The 22978-nt window shown below is 38.1% G+C and overlaps 1 protein-coding gene across 11 annotated transcripts in view; it reads left to right on the top strand.

Moving 5' to 3' along the window:
• DST (dystonin) overlaps positions 1 to 22978 on the top strand; it is a 497583-nt gene that overhangs the window by 250392 nt on the left and 224213 nt on the right. For 6 of the 11 annotated variants that reach the window (XM_078447026.2, XM_078447025.2, XM_060615807.3 and 3 more), the window contains 2 exons: positions 19514 to 19603; positions 21883 to 21960. In XM_078447026.2, the coding sequence (XP_078303152.2) occupies positions 19514 to 19603; positions 21883 to 21960 (168 nt within the window). Of the gene's footprint in view, positions 1 to 19513; positions 19604 to 20134; positions 20234 to 21882; positions 21961 to 22978 lie in introns of all 11 variants that reach the window. The other 5 variants (XM_078447031.2, XM_078447029.2, XM_078447030.2 and 2 more) reach the window with 1 other exon arrangement.

The raw sequence follows: 22978 nt of genomic DNA, 5'->3' as shown, positions 1-22978 counted from the left end.
TGGTGCTATATATAGGTAATTTTTGCCTAACCCAGGGTCAGAAAGATTTGCTCTTCTGTTTTCTTCTAGCAATTGTATAGTTTTTAGCTCTCACGTTTTGGTCTCTGATCCATTTTGAGGAAAAGGTTCTTTTTGCATGTGGATATTGAATTTCTCAGTATCATTTTGTAAAGATTCATCACAGAATTGCTCTTCTGCTCTTTCTTTTGTCAAAAGCCATAAATATGTGGGTCTCTTTCAGGACTTTATTATGTTTCAGTGACTTTTATGTCTATTTTTATTTAAAACATTTTGTTATAAGATTAATTATTAAGTTCTGATAACCTGATTTATCAGAACACCAAACTAATTTAGATGGGTTCAGGAAAATACTTTAGACGGTTGGCATGCCAAAATGAACATTTCTCCTCTGTGTGTTAATCATTCAGCAGCATTTATTTAGCTCCAACTGTGTGATAGGACATGAAGCTAGGTACTAACTCTCATAGATGCCATGATAGGCCCTGGGAGCAAAGACAGATCCCTTGCTAGGGAATGGCCCAGTGGAGTTCTTGAATCTGTTTTCTCAGTTGCTCTTTTCTTCCTGTAACTGGGCAGGCATTCAAGGGCCCACAGCTGAGGGCATGCCTACATTCACAAGCAAAGTGCAAATGACTAATCTTTTATTTATTGAACAAACCGTCTTTGAATGTTTACTATATGAAAAGTACCGTGCAAAGCATGCCACATTTACAATGAGGACCTAAGACAGGGCCCTGTCATTTTAAGGGGCTTATGTTTGAGTACATCATGTACATAAAACGATTCTATAAGGAAAATGATTACTGGTGTCCTGGAATAAACCATGGAATATATGAACATAGAAGAGAAGCCTTCTTAGTCTGGGTGGCATTACAGGTTGACCTGGAAGGGAAAAGTAAGATTTCAATAGCCAGAAGAGGAGGGGGAGCAGAGCAGCATTTTAGGTTGGAGGGAATACCATGAGTATAAGTGGAGAGAGATGACAGGGGTAGTTTCAAGAATGTGACCTCAAGCATTCAGTTTAAAAAAAAATTTTTTTTAACATTTATTCATTTTTGAAAGAGACCGAGTACAAGTGGGGGAGGGGCAGAGAGAGAGGAGACACAGAATCCAAAGCAGGCTCCAGGCTCTGAGCTGTCAGCACAGAGCTCACCATGGGGCTCAAACTCACGAACTGTGAGATCATAACCTGAGCTGAAGTTGGACGTCTAACTGACTGAGTCACTCAGGTACCCCAAGCATTCAGTTTTCTTTTCACATTCTCTTCGCCTTTGGGATTAGGAGGAGCTCTCTATTGTTCAGGCACTGGCCTATATGTCTTGCACTATACCCACAGCTGTGTCCTGTGGTTCACCTTTGCACATGTGGTCTCTGATTTGCTAGGTGTTACTTAGCTCAAGCCTACTCTTGGTGAGTCTTGTCAGTTCAAAAGAGAGAGTGCTCAGAACTGAGGCTGGAGAGAAAATCACTCGCGCTTAGATTTGAGGCTCCAGTATGAGGCATAAATACAGCATCTCCTCTGGTCATGAACAGCTGGGAGGATTAGCCGTTGAGTATTTGTGGTGCACAGGCCTTGGTTGAGTAAATGGAATCTGGAAATTTGGCAAAATTGTAATGTCATTTAAGAAGTGAATCAACTTGAAGAAATTAAAGACATCTTTGAGAGTTTTAATCTTCCTACAGAAGGTATAATTCTGTTACAGGGATTACTTTTAACAACAGTTAATAGAACCTCTGTCAAAAAATTTTTATTAGGTGACTAATAGAATAAAGCTGTGTTTGTAACTCTGTTCAAAATTGCCAGTTTCCTAAATATGTTTTTCAGTGTTTTTATTTTGGAAATATACATCATGGTACTGGGGAGTTGGAATTTCATCTGGATTTAAGGAAGCTTTTTTTAACAGGGAAGAGGTGTTAAGCATCAGCATGGATTGTAGCAAAGATAGAGGAATCTCATCATCTAGAAGTGTCTTTAAAAATAGTTTCATTGTTCATCTCCCTGTGACAGTTGTCTTGGTCATAATCCAGGGTTATTTCAAAGGTTTAATGTAGAGGATACAACCAGTTGTTCTCAGTGGTTTGTCAGGACTCGAGGAAATGGGCTTATGTTTAAAGAAGAGTGAATTAATTTATGTATAAAATATCAGAGAGTGTCAGAGTATTGTAAAGGCCTTAAAACTATAAAATATGGGGTGCCTGGGTGGCTCAGTCAGTTAAGTGTCTGACTTTTGGTTGTGGTTGGGGTCATAATCTCATGGTTCGTGGGTTCAAGCCCCACATCAGGCTCTGTGCTAACAGCACGGAGCCTGCTTGGGATTCTCTCTCCTTCTCTCTCTCTCTGTCCCTCCCCTGCTTGCTTGCTCTCTCTTTCAAAACAAATAAATAGACATTAAAAAAAAAAAAAAAAAACTATGAAAGAAGCTACTGAGAGAACCATAGCTTTTCCAGTCCTTGATACTTAAAAAGAGATGAAGCTACCACTTGTGTGATGGCCTCCCTTGGTAGTCTCTTGCCCAGTGCTCCGAAAGGGAAGTAGCCGGGGTGCTGTGACCAGGAGATATCTGCACTTGCCGGCTCCACCTTCCCTGGCCCCTTCTCCACAGGTGGATTTGATTACTCGCCTAGCACTCCCCCTTCTCTATGAGGGCCTTGCTTCCTCCCCAGCCTAGAGCCTGACTCCTATTGCAAGCCTTCCAGTAAGTGGCTCACTGTTTGCTTGAGGACTGGCAGAAGCATGCTGGACATCATCCATGAAGTAAGATGAAGTTCCTTTTTGAAGGCTTAGCCGATTCTCCTTTTTTTGTGTGTATGCTGAGATAGTACCTATTTTTTTCTATAAGCAACTGTGCTGTAAAAGGTATTTTCTTAATTTTTATTAGTTTTAAAATTCCAGTATAGTTACCATACAGTGTTATATTCATTTCAGGCATACAGTGTAGTGATTCAGTAATTCTGTACATTACCCAGTGCTCATCAAGATGAATGTACTCTTTGATTCCCATCACCTGTTTCACCCATGCCCCACCCTTCTCCCCTCTGGTAACCATCTCTGTGTTCTCTATAGTTGAGAGTCTGTTCTTTGCTTTGTCCCATTTTCTTTGTTTCTTAAATTCCAAATATGAGTGAAATCATATGGTATTTGTCTTTCTCTGCTGACTTATTTCACTTAGCATTATACTGTCTTTTTCCATCCATGTTGTTGCAGATGGCAAGATTTCATTCTTTTTATGGATGAGTATATTCCATTTTGTGTGTGTGTGTGTGTGTTGTGTGTGTGTGTGTGTGTGTGTATACATACACCACACGTTCTTTATCCATTTATCTATCAATGGACACTTGGGCTCATCCATTATTTGGCTATTATAAATAATGCTGCAGAAAACATAGGGGTGCATATGTCTTTTTGAATCAGTGTTTTGTATTCTTTGGGTAAATACCCAGTAGTTCACTGGATTATATGGTAATTCTATTTTTAATTTTTTGAGGAACTTCTGTATTGTTTTCTACAGTGGCTGAACCAGTTTTCATCCCCAAGAGTGCATGAGGGTTCTTTTTTCTTTACATCTTCAGTACTTGTTGTTTCTTGCGTTTTTGATTTTAGCCATTCCGACATGTGTGCAGTGATAACTCATTGTGGTTTTGATTTGCAATTCCCTGATGATGAGTCTTTTCAGCATCTTTTCATGTGTCTCTTGGCCATCTGTATGTCTTCTTTGGAAATGTCTGTTCATGTCTTCTGCCCATTATTAATTGGATTACTTTTGGGGGGGCATTGAGTTATATAATTTCTTTATATATTTTGGATACTAACTCTTTATCAGATATACCATTTGCAGATATCTTCAGCCATTTAATAGCTTGCCTTTGAGTTTTGTTGATGCTTTCATTTGCTGTGCAGAAGCTTTTTATTTTGATGTAGTGTCAATAGTTTATTTTCACTTTTCTTTCTCCTGCCTGAGGAGACAGATCTAGAAAAATGTTACTATGGCCAGTGTCAGAAAAATTACTGGCTGTGCTTTCTTCTTGAATTTTTATGGTTTCAGTATCTCACATTTAAGTCCTTAAATCCATTTTGAGTTTATTTTTGTGTATGGTGTAAGAAAGTGGTCCAGTTGTAAAAGGTATTTTAAATGGTGCCACAAAGAGAGAGGACAGTTCTTTTTTGGGGACAAGTATCTACTTAATTGTTGAATTACTGTGTAACATGTCAGCCATTGACACTCTATAGGGCATCTGACAAATGCCCCAAAGGAGATAATTCAACTCAAAAGTATTCAGTAAGCAGGTGCCATAACAAGCACTTTAATCAGAATTGTGAAGTAGCTGACATTTTTATTTGTCACTTTTCTATATCTCTTTCTTGGACTCTTCTGTCCCCACTCACCAGCTACCCAGAGTTCTCCTGCTGCCTTCTTAGTGTTAAAAGCTCTTACTCTGGAATCCTACCATGCCCTGCACTGCAGTGCTTCCTTCAGAGTCTCCGCCCACCCCCCTCCTCCCAAAAAAGTTATGCCATGTAATCATCAACCATGTAAGGTTTCTCTGAAATTGATAATGGGTGTTAGGAAGAAAATCAGTCAGATGAAGTGACTTGGCCTTAAGGGGCGAATGACTGATAGGTTTCTGTATTCCAGGAGCTGTCTTCATTTTCATATGGGAACTGAATATATTTACCTGAATGCATCACCATTTTCTAGTAACTAATCTGATCCTGACTTATGATACCAGTGTAACCTTCCCAGAGTCCTTAAGTGGGGATTTATTGAGGAAATGTACATTTTGTGAACTAGTTGTAAATTTTGGTCATGACTGTAATTTAAATAAAAGGAATTAACAATTTAAAAGAATTTACATGATTTTTACTGAAAAATATGCACAATTCTGTTTCACACTTTTTCATTTGAAACTAGAATTTGAAAATACAGTGGAATCTTTCAAAATGTTGGTGGTGAAGGGTAGGACTTTGATGCTGTAGCTACAGACCATGTAGGTTAAATAGGCTTAATTTATGTCTAGTTATGTTTTTTAGGAGTTGGCACATATGAACTCATGTAGTACCTAGCTATTATAATAGTATTCTGCTCAGCTGTCATGATTTGTCTTATTAAATTATTGTTGTCACATATTTACATCAAAATTTAGTTTCTAATGAAAAAAATTTTAGTTTCATTGACTGGCTTATTATTCATTAGAAGTATTGTGATTATGACCCTCCCCACTTTGGCCAGCCTTTTCTTTCTTTTGCCCAAATTGTGAGAATGTGAACCAGAAAGAGGTGAGTATAAAAATGCCAGTGATGGGGGGGGTTCCGGAAGATGGCGGCGTAGGAGGACGCGGGGCTCACAGCGCGTCCTGCCGATCACTTAGATTCCACCTACACCTGCCTAAAGAACCCAGAAAACCGCCAGAGGATTAGCAGAAGGGAGTCTCCAGAGTCAAGCGCAGACTAGAGGCCCACGGAAGAGGGTAGGAAGGGCGGCGAGGCGGTGCGCGCTCCACGGACTGGCGGGAGGGAGCCGGGGTGGAGGGGCGGCTCGCCGGCCAAGCGGAGCCCCCGAGTCTGGCTGGCAAAAGCGGAGGGGCCGGACAGACTGTGTTCCGACAGCAAGCGCGACTTAGCGTCTGGGAGGTCATAAGTTAACAGCTCTGCTCGGAAAGCGGGAAGGCTGGAGGACAAAGGGAGGGAGAGCTGCTGAGCCCCCAGACGGCAGAGCTCAGCTTGGCGGGGAACAAAGGCGCCAGCGCCATCTCCCCCGCCCATCCCCCAGCCAAAATCCCAAAGGGAACCAGTTCCTGCCAGGGAACTTGCTCGCTCCGCGCAAACACCCAACTCTGTGCTTCTGCGGAGCCAAACCTCCGGCAGCGGATCTGACTCCCTCCCGCTGCCACAGGGCTCCTCCTGAAGTGGATCACCTAAGGAGAAGCGAGCTAAGCCTGCCCCTCCAGCCCCCGTGCACCTTGCCTACCCACCCCAGCTAATACGCCAGATCCCCAGCAACACAAGCCTGGCAGTGTGCAAGTAGCCCAGACGGGACACGCCACCCCACAGTGAATCCCGCCCCTAGGAGAGGGGAAGAGAAGGCACACACCAATCTGACTGTGGCCCCAGCAGTGGGCTGGGGGCAGACATCGGGTCGGACTGCGGCCCCGCCCACTAACTCCAGTTATACACCACAGCACAGGGGAAGTGCACTGCAGGTCCTCACCACGCCAGGGACTCTCCAAAATGACCAAACAGAAGAATTCCCCTCAGAAGAATCTCCAGGAAATAACAACAGCTAATGAACTGATCAAAAAGGATTTAAATAATATAACAGAAAGTGAATTTAGAATAATAGTCATAAAATTAATCGCTGGGCTTGAAAACAGTATACAGGACAGCAGAGAATCTCTTGCCACAAAGATCGAGGGACTAAGGAACAGTCACGAGGAGTTGAAAAACGCTTTAAACGAATTGCAAAACAAAATGGAATCCATGATGGCTCGGCTTGAAGAGGCAGAGGAGAGAATAGGTGAACTAGAAGATAAAGTTATGGAGAAAGAGGAAGCTGAAAGAAAGAGAGATAAAAAAATCCAGGAGTATGAGGGGAAAATTAGAGAACTAAGTGATACACTAAAAAAAAATAATATACGCATAATTGGTATCCCAGAGGAGGAAGAGAGAGGGAAGGGTGCTGAAGGGGTACTTGAACAAATTATAGCTGAGAACTTCCCTGAACTGGGGAAGGAAAAAGGCATTGAAATCCAAGAGGCACAGAGAACTCCCTTCAGACGTAACTTGAATTGATCTTCTGCACGACATATCATAGTGAAATTGGCAAAATACAAGGATAAAGAGAAAATTCTGAAAGCAGCAAGGGATAAACGTGCCCTCACATATAAAGGGAGACCTATAAGACTCGTGACTGATCTCTCCTTTGAAACTTGGCAGGCCAGAAAGGCTTGGCACGATATCTACAGTGTGCTAAACAGAAAAAATATGCAGCCGAGAATCCTTTATCCAGCAAGTCTGTCATTTAGAATAGAAGGAGAGATAAAGGTCTTCCCAAACAAACAAAAACTGAAGGAATTTGTCACCACGAAACTAGCCCTACAAGAGATCCTAAGGGGGATCCTGTGAGACAAAGTACCAGAGACATCACTACAAGCATAAAACATACAGACATCACAATGACTCTAAACCCATATCTTTCTATAATAACACTGAATGTAAATGGATTAAATGCGCCAACTAAAAGACATAGGGTATCAGAATGGATAAAAAAACAAGACCCATCTATTTGCTGTCTACAAGAGACTCATTTTAGATCTGAGGACACCTTTAGATTGAGAGTGAGGGGATGGAGAACTATTTATCATGCTCCTGGAAGCCAAAAGAAAGCTGGAGTAGCCATACTTATATCAGACAAACTAGACTTTAAATTAAAGGCTGTAACAAGAGATGAAGAAGGGCATTATATAATAATCACAGGGTCTATCCACCAGGAAGAGCTAACTATTATAAATGTCTATGCGCCAAATACCCGAGCCCCCAGATATATAAAACAATTACTCATAAACATAAGCGACCTTATTGATAAGAATGTGGTCATTGCAGGGGACTTTAACACCCCACTTACAGAAATGGATAGATCATCTAGACACACAGTCAATAAAGAAACAAGGGCCCTGAATGATACATTGGATCAGATGGGCTTGACAGATATATTTAGAACTCTGCATCCCAAAGCAACAGAATATACTTTCTTCTCGAGTGCACATGGAACATTCTCCAAGATAGATCATATACTGGGTCACAAAACAGCCCTTCATAAGTTTACAAGAATTGAAATTATACCATGCATACTTTCAGACCACAATGCTATGAAGCTTGAAATCAACCACAGGAAAAAGTCTGGAAAACCTCCAAAAGCATGGAGGTTAAAGAACACCCTACTAACGAATGAGTGGGTCAACCAGGCAATTAGAGAAGAAATTAAAACATATATGGAAACAAACGAAAATGAAAATACAACAATTCAAACGCTTTGGGATGCAGCGAAGGCAGTCCTGAGTGGAAAATACATTGCAATCCAGGCCTATCTCAAGAAACAAGAAAAATCCCAAATACAAAATCTAACAGCACACCTAAAGGAAATAGAAGCAGAACAGCAAAGGCAGCCTAAACCCAGCAGAAGAAGAGAAATAATAAAGATCAGAGCAGAAATAAACAATATAGAATCTAAAAAAACTGTAGAGCAGATCAACGAAACCAAGAGTTGGTTTTTTGAAAAAATAAACAAAATTGACAAACCTCTAGCCAGGCTTCTCAAAAAGAAAAGGGAGATGACCCAAATAGATAAAATCATGAATGAAAATGAAATGATTACAACCAATCCCTCAGAGATACAAACAATTATCAGGGAATACTATGAAAAATTATATGCCAGCAAATTGGACAACCTGGAAGAAATGGACAAATTTCTAAACACCCACACTCTTCCAAAACTCAATCAGGAGGAAAGAGAAAGCTTGAACAGACCCATAACCAGCGAAGAAATTGAATCGGTTATCAAAAATCTCCCAACAAATAAGAGTCCAGGACCAGATGGCTTCCCAGGGGAGTTCTACCAGACATTTAAAGCAGAGATAATACCTATCCTTCTCAAGCTATTCCAAGAAATAGAAAGGGAAGGAAAACTTCCAGACTCATTCTATGAAGCCAGTATTACTTTGATTCCTAAACCAGACAGAGACCCAGTAAAAAAAGAGAACTACAGGCCAATATCCCTGATGAATATGGATGCAAAAATTCTCAATAAGATACTAGCAAATCGAATTCAACAGCATATCAAAAGAATTATTCACCATGATCAAGTGGGATTCATTCCTGGGATGCAGGGCTGGTTCAACATTCGCAAATCGATCAACGTGATACATCACATTAACAAAAAAAAAGAGAAGAACCATATGATCCTGTCAATCGATGCAGAAAAGGCCTTTGACAAAATCCAGCACCCTTTCTTAATAAAAACCCTTGAGAAAGTCGGGATAGAAGGAACATACTTAAAGATCATAAAGGCCATTTATGAAAAGCCCACAGCTAACATCATCCTCAACGGGGAAAAACTGAGAGCTTTTTCCCTGAGATCAGGAACACGACAGGGATGCCCACTGTCACCGCTGCTGTTTAATATAGTGCTGGAAGTTCTAGCATCAGCAATCAGATAACAAAAGGAAATCAAAGGCATCAAAATTGGCAAAGATGAAGTCAAGCTTTCGCTTTTTGCAGATGACATGATATTATACATGGAAAATCTGATAGACTCCACCAAAAGTCTGCTAGAACTGATACGTGAATTCAGCAAAGTTGCAGGATACAAAATCAATGTGCAGAAATCAGTTGCATTCTTATACACTAACAATGAAGCAACAGAAAGACAAATGAAGAAACTGATCCCATTCACAATTGCACCAAGTAGCATAAAATACCTAGGAATAAATCTAACCAAAGATGTAAAAGATCTGTATGCTGAAAACTATAGAAAGCTTATGCAGGTAATTGAAGAAGATATAAAGAAATGGAAAGACATTCCCTGCTCATGGATTAGAAGAATAAATATTGTCAAAATGTCAATACTACCCAAAGCTATCTACACATTCAATGCAATCCCAATCAAAATTGCACCAGCATTCTTCTCGAAACTAGAACAAGCAATCCTAAAATTCATATGGAACCACAAAAGGCCCCGAATAGCCAAAGTAATTTTGAAGAAGAAGACCAAAGCAGGAGGCATCACAATCCCAGACTTTAGCCTCTACTACAAAGCTGTCATCATCAAGACAGCATGGTATTGGCATAAAAACAGACACATAGACCAATGGAATAGAATAGAAACCCCAGAACTAGACCCACAAACGTATGGCCAACTCATCTTTGACAAAGCAGGAAAGAACATCCAATGGAAAAAAGACAGTCTCTTTAACAAATGGTGCTGGGAGAACTGGACAGCAACATGCAGAAGGTTGAAACTAGACCACTTTCTCACACCATTCACAAAAATAAACTCAAAATGGATAAAGGACCTGAATGTGAGACAGGAAACCATCAAAACCTTAGAGGAGAAAGCAGGAAAAGACCTCTCTGACCTCAGCCGTAGCAATCTCTTACTCGGCACATCCCCAAAGGCAAGGGAATTAAAAGCAAAAGTGAATTACTGGGACCTTATGAAGATAAAAAGCTTCTGCACAGCAAAGGAAACAACCAACAAAACTAAAAGGCAACCAACGGAATGGGAAAAGATATTTGCAAATGACACATCGGACAAAGGGCTAGTATCCAAAATCTATAAAGAGCTCATCAAACTCCACACCCGAAAAACAAATAACCCAGTGAAGAAATGGGCAGAAAACATGAATAGACACTTCTCTAAAGAAGACATCCGGATGGCCAACAGGCACATGAAAAGATGTTCAACGTCGCTCCTTATCAGGGAAATACAAATCAAAACCACACTCAGATACCACCTCACGCCAGTCAGAGTGGCCAAAATGAAGAAATCAGGAGACTATAGATGCTGGAGAGGATGTGGAGAAACAGGAACCCTCTTGCACTGTTGGTGGGAATGCAAATTGGTGCAGCCGCTCTGGAAAGCAGTGTGGAGGTTCCTCAGAAAATTAAAAATAGACCTACCCTATGACCCAGCAATAGCACTGCTAGGAATTTATCCAAGGGATACAGGAGTACTGATGCATAGGGGCACCTGTACCCCAATGTTTATAGCGGCACTCTCAACAATAGCCAAATTATGGAAAGAGCCTAAATGTCCATCAACTGATGAATGGATAAAGAAATTGTGGTTTATATACACAATGGAATACTACGTGGCAATGAGAAAAAATGAAATATGGCCTTTTGTAGCAACATGGATGGAACTGGAGAGTGTGATGCTAAGTGAAATAAGCCATACAGAGAAAGACAGATACCATATGGTTTCACTCTTATGTGGATCCTGAGAAACGTAACAGAAACCCATGGGGGAGGGAAAGGAAAAAAAAAAAAAAAGAGGTTAGAGTGGGAGAGAGCCAAAGCATTAGAGACTGTTAAAAACTGAGAACAAACTGAGGGTTGATGGGGGGTGGGAGGGAGGGCAGGGTGGGTGATGGGTATTGAGGAGGGCACCTTTTGGGATGAGCACTGGGTGTTGTATGGAAACCAATTTGACAGTAAATTTCATATATTAAAAAATAAAAAAAAAAAAAAAAAAGAAATAAGTGAGAGGGAGGGGAGGGTGGGTGATGGGTACTGAGGAGGGCACCTTTTGGGATGAGCACTGGGTGTTGTATGGAAACCAATTTGACAATAAATTTGATATTAAAAAAATTAAAAAATAAAAAATGAAATTAAAAAAAAAAATGCCAGTGATGAGGGGTGTCTGGCTGGCTCAGTTGGTAGAGCAAGCAACTCTTGATCTGGGATTTGTGAGTCCAAGTCCTGTGTTGAGTGTAGAGTTTAAAACAAAAATGGTAGTGATTGGTTCCTTCTCTTTAACTTATGTTATTATTGAGAGCTGCTCTTGATAGAATAGCTTTTACCGTGATTTTTTTTCAAGTCATAAATGGTTTAAAGAAAGATATATGTAAGTAATGAGCTAGGAGGATACTTGAGAAACTTCTAAAAGGTGATATCCATGTCCTCCTGCCAAACATCATTAGATTTTACCCTTGGTGACAGAATACTGGACAGAAATATCCTTTAAATCTCAGCTAAAATAGTGCACCCCATCCTTCTTTTCCTACTCCATTTAAAGACTACATGGAATGGATAATGCTGGTTTCTTTATAAATCAGTGTTCATTGGTCTGACATTATAGTACAGAGGTTGTCTAGCCCACATCTTTAATAAAAATTAACTCCAAGAAAAACAGTGGACAGATGCAAAAAAGTAAGTAGAATAATTGATTTTTGAATTCATTTTTCTCTTTCAGTGACATTATTTGTAATTGCTCAGCACAAGAACTATACAACTCTGCAAGTGATCAAAGATCTGCAGGCTGATGCGGAAATACACACAAAAATAAAGTTTCCCCCATCTTCCCTTAGAGGGAAGAACTGCAAGGAAATGTAGAGGATTCAAACCCAAACTAAACCAAACCAGAACCAACTATCCCAAACCCAAAACAGATTTTTATGAAAAATAGTTGCACGCTTGCAAAATTTTAAAAATTGAAGGAGCCTTTTGAAAAGATTCCTATGATAATAGTGAAACTGTGCAAAAGAGAATATAAAAAATATGTAGGTGAAGACTAAACTGTTCCCAAATCTTAAAAGTGTTTATTAGTAAAATAAATGCTTTTATTTTATTTAACCATCTAATGTTCTACCTTTTAGTGAAAGACTAGAGAAGACCTTTTTGCTTTTGTTTTTTAAATTGATTATAGATTATAAACCTGAAAGTTTAAAAGAGAAATCTTCTTTGTCAAAGAACTTACTGGCTCCAACAGAAAGAAGACAGATTATTTGTACTGCCCAGGATCAACATTGATTTGTTTTAAACGCTTCCTTATTTTATTCATTAATACCTTAAGATTTATGATAAATATCTTTATTTTATAGTTTTATAAAACAGTAAAGAATATGAATTAAGTATGGCCTTAATGCTGACCTAACATATTTACTAAAAAAAAAGCATGACACCCCTTTTATTATAGCAGACAAGGATATTTCCCCATTATACTTGCTCACACCAATTTAGAATTTATAGTAATTTAAGAAGAATGTAAACTGTAGCTTTTATTCTTTCACAATTCTTGAAGAAATAGTACTGGAGTAAAGAAAACTGTTTAGATAAAGCAACTAACTGATGCAGGCAGGCTGGTCTGAGGACCCAGAGGGGTCCCTGCGGGACCAGCCAAGAGGATCTTTGGCTTCTCACAGGATGGAAATCAAACAAGAGCCATGTTGGGGCACCTGGTGGCTCAGTAGGTTAAGTGTCTGACTTCAGCTCAGGTCATGATCTCACGGTTCGTGAGTACGAGCCCCACATCAGGCTCTGTGCTGACAGCTCAGAGCCTGGAGTCTGCTTCGGATTCTGTGTCTCCGTCTCTCTCTGCCCCTCCCCCGCTCACTGTCTGTCTGTCTCTCTCTCTCTCATACAAATAAATAAACATTAGGGGCGCCTGGGTGGCTCAGTCGGTTAAGTGGCCGACTTCGGCTCAGGTCATGATTTTGCGGTCCATGAGTTCAAGCCCCACGTTGGGCTCTGTGGTGACTGCTCAGAGCTTGGAGCTGGTTTCAGATTCTGTGTCTCCCTCTCTCTGACTCTCCCCCATTTGTGCTCTGTCTCTCTCTGTCTCAAAAATAAATAAACGTTAAAAAAATTTTTTTTTAAATAAATAAACATTAAAAAAAGTTAAAAACAAACAAAAAAAAAAAACAAGAGCCGTGAGCTGACAGGAAAGAAGAGCCGAGTTTATTGACGACATAGAGCAGCTACAGACAATGGTGTGTAGGAGACTCAGGAAAAGGAGCATGAGTCTCATCTTTGCCTAGGGTCTGGAGTTTTTGTTTTTTAAAGATTTTATTTTTGAGTAATCTCTATACCCAACGCAGGGCTCAAACCTACAACCCAGAAATCAAGGGTGGCATGTTCCAATGCCTGAGCTGGCCAGACACCCCAGGGGGAGGGGGTCTGGAGTGTTTAATTGAGGTCAGTGGTCTGGTGTACATGTTCTCTCAGGCATCCAGGAACTTGTCCAACTAGGATGAGTGCTCAAGTGTCCTCCATAAGTCACTAATGCTCTGGAGCCAGGGGTCTTGACATCAAGGTGTTTGGAGTCAGTGGTCTTGGAGAACATTCATGGCAACCTACCTGGTCACTCCTTAGATGTTATCTATTGGTTGGAAGACTCCAAAGAAATCATTAACTCCTTGTCCTTTATTAGGAGGATGTACATTAAAGCGTGTGTAAGAGGGGTGTGTAGGGTCTTAGCAAGAACAGAAGCATGAAAAGAAGCAAAGGAAAAAAAAGCCATCTCTTTCTTTCATGGGGTCCCTTTGGTTTTCCTGTCTCATAATTACCCAAGAATATATATTGTTTTTAAACATATCTGTGTATTTTAAAAGCATTAGTTACTCATCACTAGTTAGTAAGGTAATATATTGATAGATTAATTTAATTTTATGTTTGCTCCTCTTCCCTATTTTTATTTTTTGAACTAGAATTTCTAAGGATCTCTCCCAAGAGAATGTGGTAGCTTATTTTTCATGAGTGTATTGGTTTGAAGTAAAAAAAAAAATTGCATTGAAAAACATTTTAATTCATAGTTTTCACTGAAGCTGACTGTCCCTCTTCTCTTCACTCAATTAGTAGGCTGTGAGGCGATCTTATTTGGGACAAGCCTTCTTTTATTATTTATGTTCCTTCCTAAAGATAGCTAGTTGTTTTCCAGAATACTGTATCCTTTGGATGTAGGACTTATTTAAGAGAGGACTTTGGATGCTTCTTGTGGCTGCTGTTGGGCCCCTTGCTGTGCTGGGATGTGTGCATTTTACCCAAGATTTACTGATAGAATGCTCCCTCTGCTTTTTTCTGAGAGACCTTTCCTCATTATTGTGTGTAGATTTGACCCTCAATAGCTTTATCTGTGATTAGGGTTTAAGATAATACTTTATTTTACTTTATTTTTTGCTCAAGATAATATTTTACAAGGAAGCTTTTATATTGGTCAGAGATACTGAGTCCTTGTTCTGCTTAAGAGCCTTTTGTGGTTCTCTTTGCTCAGGAAAGGTCTGAGCTTCTTCCCAAAGTGGCATGCAAAGCTGTCACGCCGGGTCTCCCAGCCCACCTTTCCCCACCTCACCTTCTGCCTCTCCTTTCACTCATTTCACAGGCTGCTTTCCTTCCTTGGATGTTTGCCTGGTTGTCTTTGTTCTTGCTCTTCCCTCCTCTTGGAACATTAAGCTGTTTTCTCCATTTCTATCACCTCAGTCTGAAGGCTTCGAGAGATGGCACTCTCTTATTATTCATCTTTGTACCCTTACAAGTTAAATGACACCTGGGCATGTAATGGACGCTCAGTAAAGATTTAGTGACCTGAACCGAACTGCAGCTACATGGTAACTTTAAGTTTAAATGTGGGAAGTAACATTGTGGAATTTTCCTAGATTAACAACAACCACTACAAAATCAGACTTTTAAAAAAGGCAGTCTTAAACGTATTTAAATGAACAGCTAGATGATCTTATCTTCAAAGTTGTATTTGACTTAGGCAACAACAAACCAAACAATCAAAAGTTAGCAAATTTTCAGAGTGGGGTTTTTGGTCATTTAAGCCATTTAGATGATGTAAATCTGGCAGAATATATACATATATATCTTAAAAATGAATTGCAGTATTGCTTATGTCATCATCACTATCACCTTGTTTTTAATCTCTCTCCTTGTGTGCCCTCCCCACCATTTTGTACTTTATTTTCCTTCCTTAGGATACTCTTCTTAAGCAAAGGATTAGTGCCCTCTAGGGGTGAACTGCAGATGCAATGCAGTGCGCACCTTTTAAAAAGCACTGCAAATTCTAGAATTGTATGAAATACAGAAAATGATGCTTCATCCTTATTATGTAATTCAAGTTATATAATTTAATCCCAGAGTATCTCAGACTGCTTTCACTTTGCTCATCACTTCCCGTAGCACGATTTATTCAGACAGTTTTTTTGCCCCACGGGGGAAAGTTTCCAAAATGAGAAGAAAGAACGTTTTATTAAAAATTGAAGCAGAAGGTTAAGACTGCTGGCAGTTAGTATAGTCATCTGTGAAGGAAAGTTACCAGGCCAAATATCTATGACTCAGGCTTAGGACAAAATAAAAAGCTTTTCTGTGTCAGTTTAACTATTTAATTCCTTTTTTTTCTTCATAAATTGGTCACTAGATCAGCTATTTCTAGAGAATCCCAATTATTTCCACTCATTTCATCCACAACCACTCATTCCCCACAATGCAGATTTGTGACTTTTAATAGTTGATTAACATTTTCTTTCATCCCATTCTTTGGTGGTCAGGAAAATGAGCAAATACAAGCACTTGAACACAGACAACCTCAGGTGCCTAGGAATAGTTCATTGTGTATGTATTTGTATTTATTATTATTACTGTTATTATTATTACTATTATTATTATAACCCCTTTTTTTTCTTAAGATTTTATTTTTAAGTAATCCGTACACCCAAGGTAGGACTTGAACATACAACCCTGAGATCGAGTCCTATGCTCTTCTGAATGAGCCAGCCAACTGTCCTTGTATTTATTATTGTTAATAATGGTAACATTTGCTTGACATAGCATGATAAAGATGATGATAATGGTATCTCCTGCAGTTGTGTAGCATTTTTTATATGTAGTATTTATGTGAACCTTCAGAATAATCACTTGAGGCAGGAAAAATAGGCAGTATAGCCTCAGGATTTTTTCAAGTATTACAGAAATTAAATTAGTCTATTTCTATATTCTCTCCTAAAATTCTTAAGAAATTAAGCCATAAGACTTAAGGTCAGCTTTCCATTTTACCATTTTCAGATCATAGAATTTTTGTTCTCTGGTTTAGACTAGAGGCCTGTGTGCAAAGTTTTATTTTGAAGATGAGAAAATTGAGGCCTAGAGAGGATAGGCAGCTGGTGCTAGTTCATGAGACGCGTGGCAGAAGCAAGACTAAAATGCAGGTTTCCTCATTCTTTTTTCCCTTATTACATGTTTTCTTTTTTCCTAACTTGGTTTTGCATGGCATCATATTATTGTTATCCTTCTCTACACATATCTAATTTAATTTTTCTTTACTGTTGGCATATACATGATGATGAAAAATGGCACCTGATTTTGGAAATTGTCCCTGATGTCAGAAGGAAGGTTTAGTTTGATTTGGCAAAAAGCAAGTTGTGAAATTGCCTTCCTATGAAATAAGTGTTCAGAATCACACTTCATCTTTAACTGTCTGAGAGTGAGAATGACAAAGGAAGTGGATGTGGATTGAAATGTGGCTTTGGCAGTGCGTGGGAGGGTCCAGTGGACCAGAGAGCATGGAATTCTCAGCACTATGTGTTAGTTCCTGTCATGGCAGGCCACATCCTGATCGTGCGCTGAGAATGTCAGACCTGTACAATAAAGTCATTTATTTTGAGAGATTAAGCCAGGATCAGGAACTACATAGTATTATTTATATAAATGTGATCTCTTTTAGGTTCAGGCTCTTTTAGAGTTAGGCTGCCTTCTCGTTACACTGGAGATGTACAGGGAAGTACTTAGATCTAGATGCATTGATGTGCAGAAATTGATAATCATAACTCTTCTGCCTTGTTTTTAAGTAGGTCCTTAGTCTTGTAAATTAAATTCATAGTTTGGAATGGGACTAAAGGAATTCTTACAGTGCTCCAATGAGTGAGTAGAAAAGTAAGCATTAGGGGTGCTGGGTGACTGTCAGTTGAGCTTTCGACTCTTGGTTTTGGCTCAGGTCATGATGTCATGTTTCGTGCGTCAGGCACTGCTGCCAGTGTGGAGTCTGCTTGGGATTCTCTTTCTCTCAAAAGAATTAAATAAACTTAAAAAAATAAAAAAAAAAGAAAAGTATTAGTACTCATTTCTCTAGGTTGCTTATTTGCATGCATATGTGTCATGCGTGTGGTAGATGTGTTCCTGAAAATATTCTTGAAAATTGATTCATCTCTGAAATATAATTGAGAACTTGAGGGGATTGTCATTTAATGGTATCCCAAATGGAAGGGATAATCACTTTATAACTTTTTTTGGATATTTACAGATTTTCTAAATTAGAACTGCCTAAAATATGTTATGCTCTTTTTTTTTAGGAAACTAAAACATTTTTTAAACTATATTTTACTGTTGCATCGTTATCTTGTGACACCAAAGATTCAGCTGATATTTCTCAGGAATTAGGAAATCAAAATAAAATGTCAGTCTGTGAAGATGGGGACACTTGTTTTAAAGTAATTTGACTCACTTTCAGTGTTACTGGACATTTCATAGGTACTATTGATATTAGCAGTTATTTAGAGCTGTTGAGCCTAAGTTTAATACTTACATTATTTGTGGCTAATGATCCCTACCTAGATAGGTAATCAAATATTGAAAAGTTCTGTGATTTAGGCAAAAACCCATAGGAATTAGTAAGTTTAATATGAAACAAGGGAATTTTTCTTCATTAATAAAAAGTATTTTCTGACACAGATAAACTACAAAATATGTATGTAGTCAACTAAGATAATAAAATGTAATAGTATTTGAAGTTTTTTAGGATGAAAAACTTAACCATCAAAAGTTTGTTTCCAGTTTACTTTAGCCCTTGCTTGTTATGTATTCAGATAGTTTTGATCATAGTTTAGATCTTGTTATTATTTTGTGCTGTATATTCACTTGACATTTTGGAAATGCAGAGAAGTTTGACTTATATGTACAAAACCTTTGAGAGTTTACCACACCAACTGGCAAGCATATAGGGCTTGTGCCCTATGTGTGATGTAGGTGGGATTCTGGTCTCTGCCTCTGGGCCCCTTCCTTGACTCTTTTAATGAGATCAACACAAAGTAACGCAGCCTGGAATCACTAAAAGGTGAGAAAATGGAAACATGCCAACCCGCTGTGGAACAGCCATCTTAATAGCCTGCTTTGACATTTGTCTCTCTAGCACAAACCTTAGAGCAGGCCAAGTATTTACAGGAGATATCCCTACTTGGCAGACTGAACAAAGCTTTTGGAAATCTTTGGTGTTTTGTGCTCTAAAGTCACAAGCTTAAATCAGGCCTGTGGAATGGAGGAAGAAGCTATTATAGATTAGGTGTTAACTTTGTGCTAGTGTTAATGTGGTTATAAAAACCCCCTGTCACAAGAAGATTTATGTTGTGCACAGGATGGTTTGGGCAGAGGTCTTCTAACTTGACATATGTGAATTAACATTTTTTTTTTGAAATAAATATAGAGACTAAGGAAATTTCAAAAATAGTAAGAATATAGTCTCATGGGCCCTTCTAGCTTATATTTCTGGAATTTTAAAGTGTGGAATGTGTATATCTGGCCTCCTGGATCTAGTGGCACAAAGAATAGGAAGAAAGACCAGCTCAGGTTAGGGGGAGGGGTGAAAACTTGCTTGTCTTGCTAAGGTGGCTCTGGCTGTTATATCAGGAATCATGAATAAGGTTATTGCCATTGCCTGTATTTAAAAAATTGTAACCCTATGTAGTTGTCCAAGCTTATTTATAGTAACTCTAGTTACTGTTAAAAAGATAACAATTTTGTTTGTCTTTAGGAATTACTGATGTGAAATTTACTTTTTTTAGTTTTTTTTAAATTCAAATTTAGTTTTTAAGTAATGAGAAAATCAAAGTGAAAATATTGCTGCAAGAATGAACACTGTATGAGGAATGTTTCCTACTTGTCCTTGTTCCTGTTTTAGTGTTAAAGATGATCTACATTCTAGACCCAAAAGTTAAATTGCTTTTCTTTGTGTAGGTTCGAAAACATGTGAATGATCTCTATGAAGACTTAAGGGATGGACACAATTTAATCTCTCTTTTAGAGGTTCTTTCGGGAGATACCTTGGTAAGTTTTAACTTTCCTAATTTAGTTTGAAGAACACGTAATGCTGTCTACGTAAGGACCAGTGTGTTGTTGGTAGAGACTGTTCAGATTTTTGCAACATTTGCCTTTAGAGCTGTGAATTCTGCCTGAAAAAAAGAGTTCTGGTTAGATTCCTAATCATTTTCAGACTTCAAGTGATGTGAATTTGGGAGATTGAAGCCCTTTGACTACTTTGCTTATGTAATCAGTTCTATAATAAAACTACTATTTTTGTTCTTGCTTCTTTTTTTACCTTTGGGTTTTTTTGCTTAGCAGAGGTTGGATGCATAATATAACCACATATTAAAAGACTCACAAATAGCAAGGAAATAAACATTGCTTTCTGGAAAATGGTCTAACCCATTCCACAGGTGTCATTTCCTTTTTTGTGAACATTACTTCCCCTTCTTGGTTACTTGTTCTCCTTCATTATGTTCTGTTCATGCTCTTCTTTTCATTTCTGGTCCGTCTTGTGTCTTTGCTGTCCTATCTTCTGTCTGTTATATTCATTAGCCAAGGGAGCGAGATTTTTTGAAGACCTTACGATTGGTGAGTGCAACAGAAGCATGCGAATATGAACAGCATGAGGATGTGGAGGATGAGGATAAGGGGGTAGGTGTCGGCCCCCATAACTCGACTAACCTAGCCATTACAGTGCGGTGAGCGCTAACGTGATAAGAGAAGTAACCCATGGGTTCGGGCTCCTTTTTAGAAAATTATAGAAAGGACCAAAACCCATAGTGAGGTAGATGTGTGTGTACCAAAAAAATTGGACAAAGGAAATATTTTCTCTTTAAATTTATTTAGACATTACTGTGCAGTGCATGGTAATTGAACATATGTGATTGAATTATATGATGCCATTTTAGCTAAAGAATTTTACATGCATTTTATATAAATGTGGAAATCTTGACAACTAGCCTGCTAATTTTTATGCAAATTTGTTCCACTTCTGGAATTTATATTTCAAATGTGGCAACTATTGCTTTATTTGAAGGGACTTATGGAAATTTATTTCCTATTTAAGTTTATGCTTTAAATCATACTGGCAATAGGTATTTGATGGACATTATTTATGCATTTTCTATGTCTTATTTTTATTTAGAAGGGGGGAAAGTTTTAAAATCTGGATTCCTGGTAGAACCTATAGAACTGTTTCATCTTCATGACACTTAGTTGACTTCAGCCCACCTTTGCAAGACAGATAATGCTTCTTTTGTCATCTACATCCCAAGTGCCCCTGATTTGGAAATTGTGCTTTTTTTTTGGATCCATTGGGTGAATTTACCAACATTATTTCTACCTGTTTATATAGAACCTATTTTTCCGTTCTGTACTCTGCTGTCTTTTCATTATGGTACCTTGGCTCTCAATATTCATATTTGAGAAGCTAAGCTGTCAGTGTTTTTTTTCTTTTCTTCCTTTGGGAAGATTTTATGTGAAAAATTTCAACTCCATTCTTTGTATTTTTGTTAAGCATCTTCTCAGCTCTATCTCCTTATGTTTTCCGTCTGCTAACTTGTTACATTTCTCAAGGAAAACGGCACCAAGGAAAAGAATTATGGATTGCCAGTTTTCCTGAGATCATAAACAGTCATGTCCATCCCTAAGCAGTAAAACTATTAGAGTCCAACTGATTTTGTGAAAAAGCTAAAATAAAATAAAGAGGAAATATATGGCTTTAATTGCTTTTTTCTCTTCCTCTATCATGGCTAAGTAAGACTCCATCTTTCTCCTTCTTGGTGATTTTTATACTAACTGCATGCTACTTTACCTCATTTTCATTAACATGCCATACATATATAATTATAAAAACCTGCTTGACAATAGACTTTATTAAGAAGGCAAAGTGGGGAATGGTATTTAATTCTTTCTGTGCATCCACAGCTAATAAACTGTAGGCTAGATTTGTAGTATAATGACTATAAAAAGTCTGTATGTTCTGTGGTATTTTTTCTTTTCCTTTTGTTTAAATAAGGCAAAATGGAATAAAGCATATGTTTAAATAAAACATTTGGAGAAATCCCTATTTGTTTAAATTCAATTTCAAATAATACAAAACAATTAAAAGTATTTAATGTAATTTAATTTAATTTTAATTTAAAAAATCTAATGGGTTTACCCAAATATTAAATCCTGTTTTGATATGTTAAGATGAGCATAAAGTATATTTAGAGAGTATACATCATAAGTGTATTTAGCATGGTCAGTGGTATCAGAAACTATAGTATTTTTTATACCCTGCATTTTTCTATTCTTAGCCAAGAGAAAAAGGTCGGATGCGTTTTCACAGACTACAGAATGTACAAATTGCACTTGACTATTTGAAAAGACGCCAGGTATGATGTTTTTCAAAGACTATAATCATATAAACATATGTGATGGAGTACATCTAGATAGGAACATGTCAGGGGATGAAACGGTTAAATTTGTCAATTATAATGTTTAAATTTGTGCTTTTGAGAGACAAATATTTAAAAATATGTTCAAACATTTGCTCCAAAGAAAAGGAAGTTAATAGTAGGTGTAAGCCCACAGGAATTATAAGTGGCTGCATTTCCATCTGAATAAGAGCTACTGATTTTCCTTCTGTTAGAATTGGAATGCTTTGCCTAGGAAGTTAATGACCTTTTAGTAGCAAGAGAATGTTAAGAATGCCTATGAAAAGTTCTTAGTAGTGGGGCAATACTTTATTATTTATACTTAGTATATAAAATTATTTTTATAAAAAATAGTTGGACTACTTTCAAAAAACTTAGTGTAAGCATTTTTAATACTTAGTGGTAAGACAATATTTTGTTTTTATAAATAGATAATATTGGGTAATTAAAAGGAGTTAAAAATAAAACAACAACCTCCAACTAACTTGAGGTTTTAGAAGAAGTCATGGTTGAAGAATGAAAACCATATTGGATATGATCTTGATTTGGTGGCATTGTGGTATTATAGTGGTATAAGCCAAAATATTGGTAATTTTTCAAATAGTAGAGAAAAGGAAAGAAAGAAAATCAGGGGAATGGAAAATTACTGCGAACAATGAGAAATCAGAGGTGGCAGCAATTTAGCTTGTTAATGGAATAAGGAAAAAAGGGAGGAAAACGGGGAGAGGTAAACACCATTTTTTTATTCGTTTATTTAGTTTATTAACATTATAGTGATTTATTTAAACTCAGGTAAACACTGCGTGCTTAAATATGTTAAATGTTACTTTTATTTACCTTATTATTCTTTTTTAAAAAATATTTTTGAAGTTTATTTATTTGGAAAGAGCGAGAGAGTACAAGTGGGGGTGGGGGCCATAGAGGAGAGACAGAATCCCAAGCGGGCTCCGCACCATCAGCACAGAGCAGGATGAGA

This window comes from Panthera onca, chromosome B2 (genome assembly GCF_046562875.1).
Source record: "Panthera onca isolate mPanOnc1 chromosome B2, mPanOnc1 haplotype 2, whole genome shotgun sequence".
NCBI classification, from domain to species: domain Eukaryota; kingdom Metazoa; phylum Chordata; class Mammalia; order Carnivora; family Felidae; genus Panthera; species Panthera onca.
This window is presented reverse-complemented; position numbering and strand designations above follow the sequence as displayed.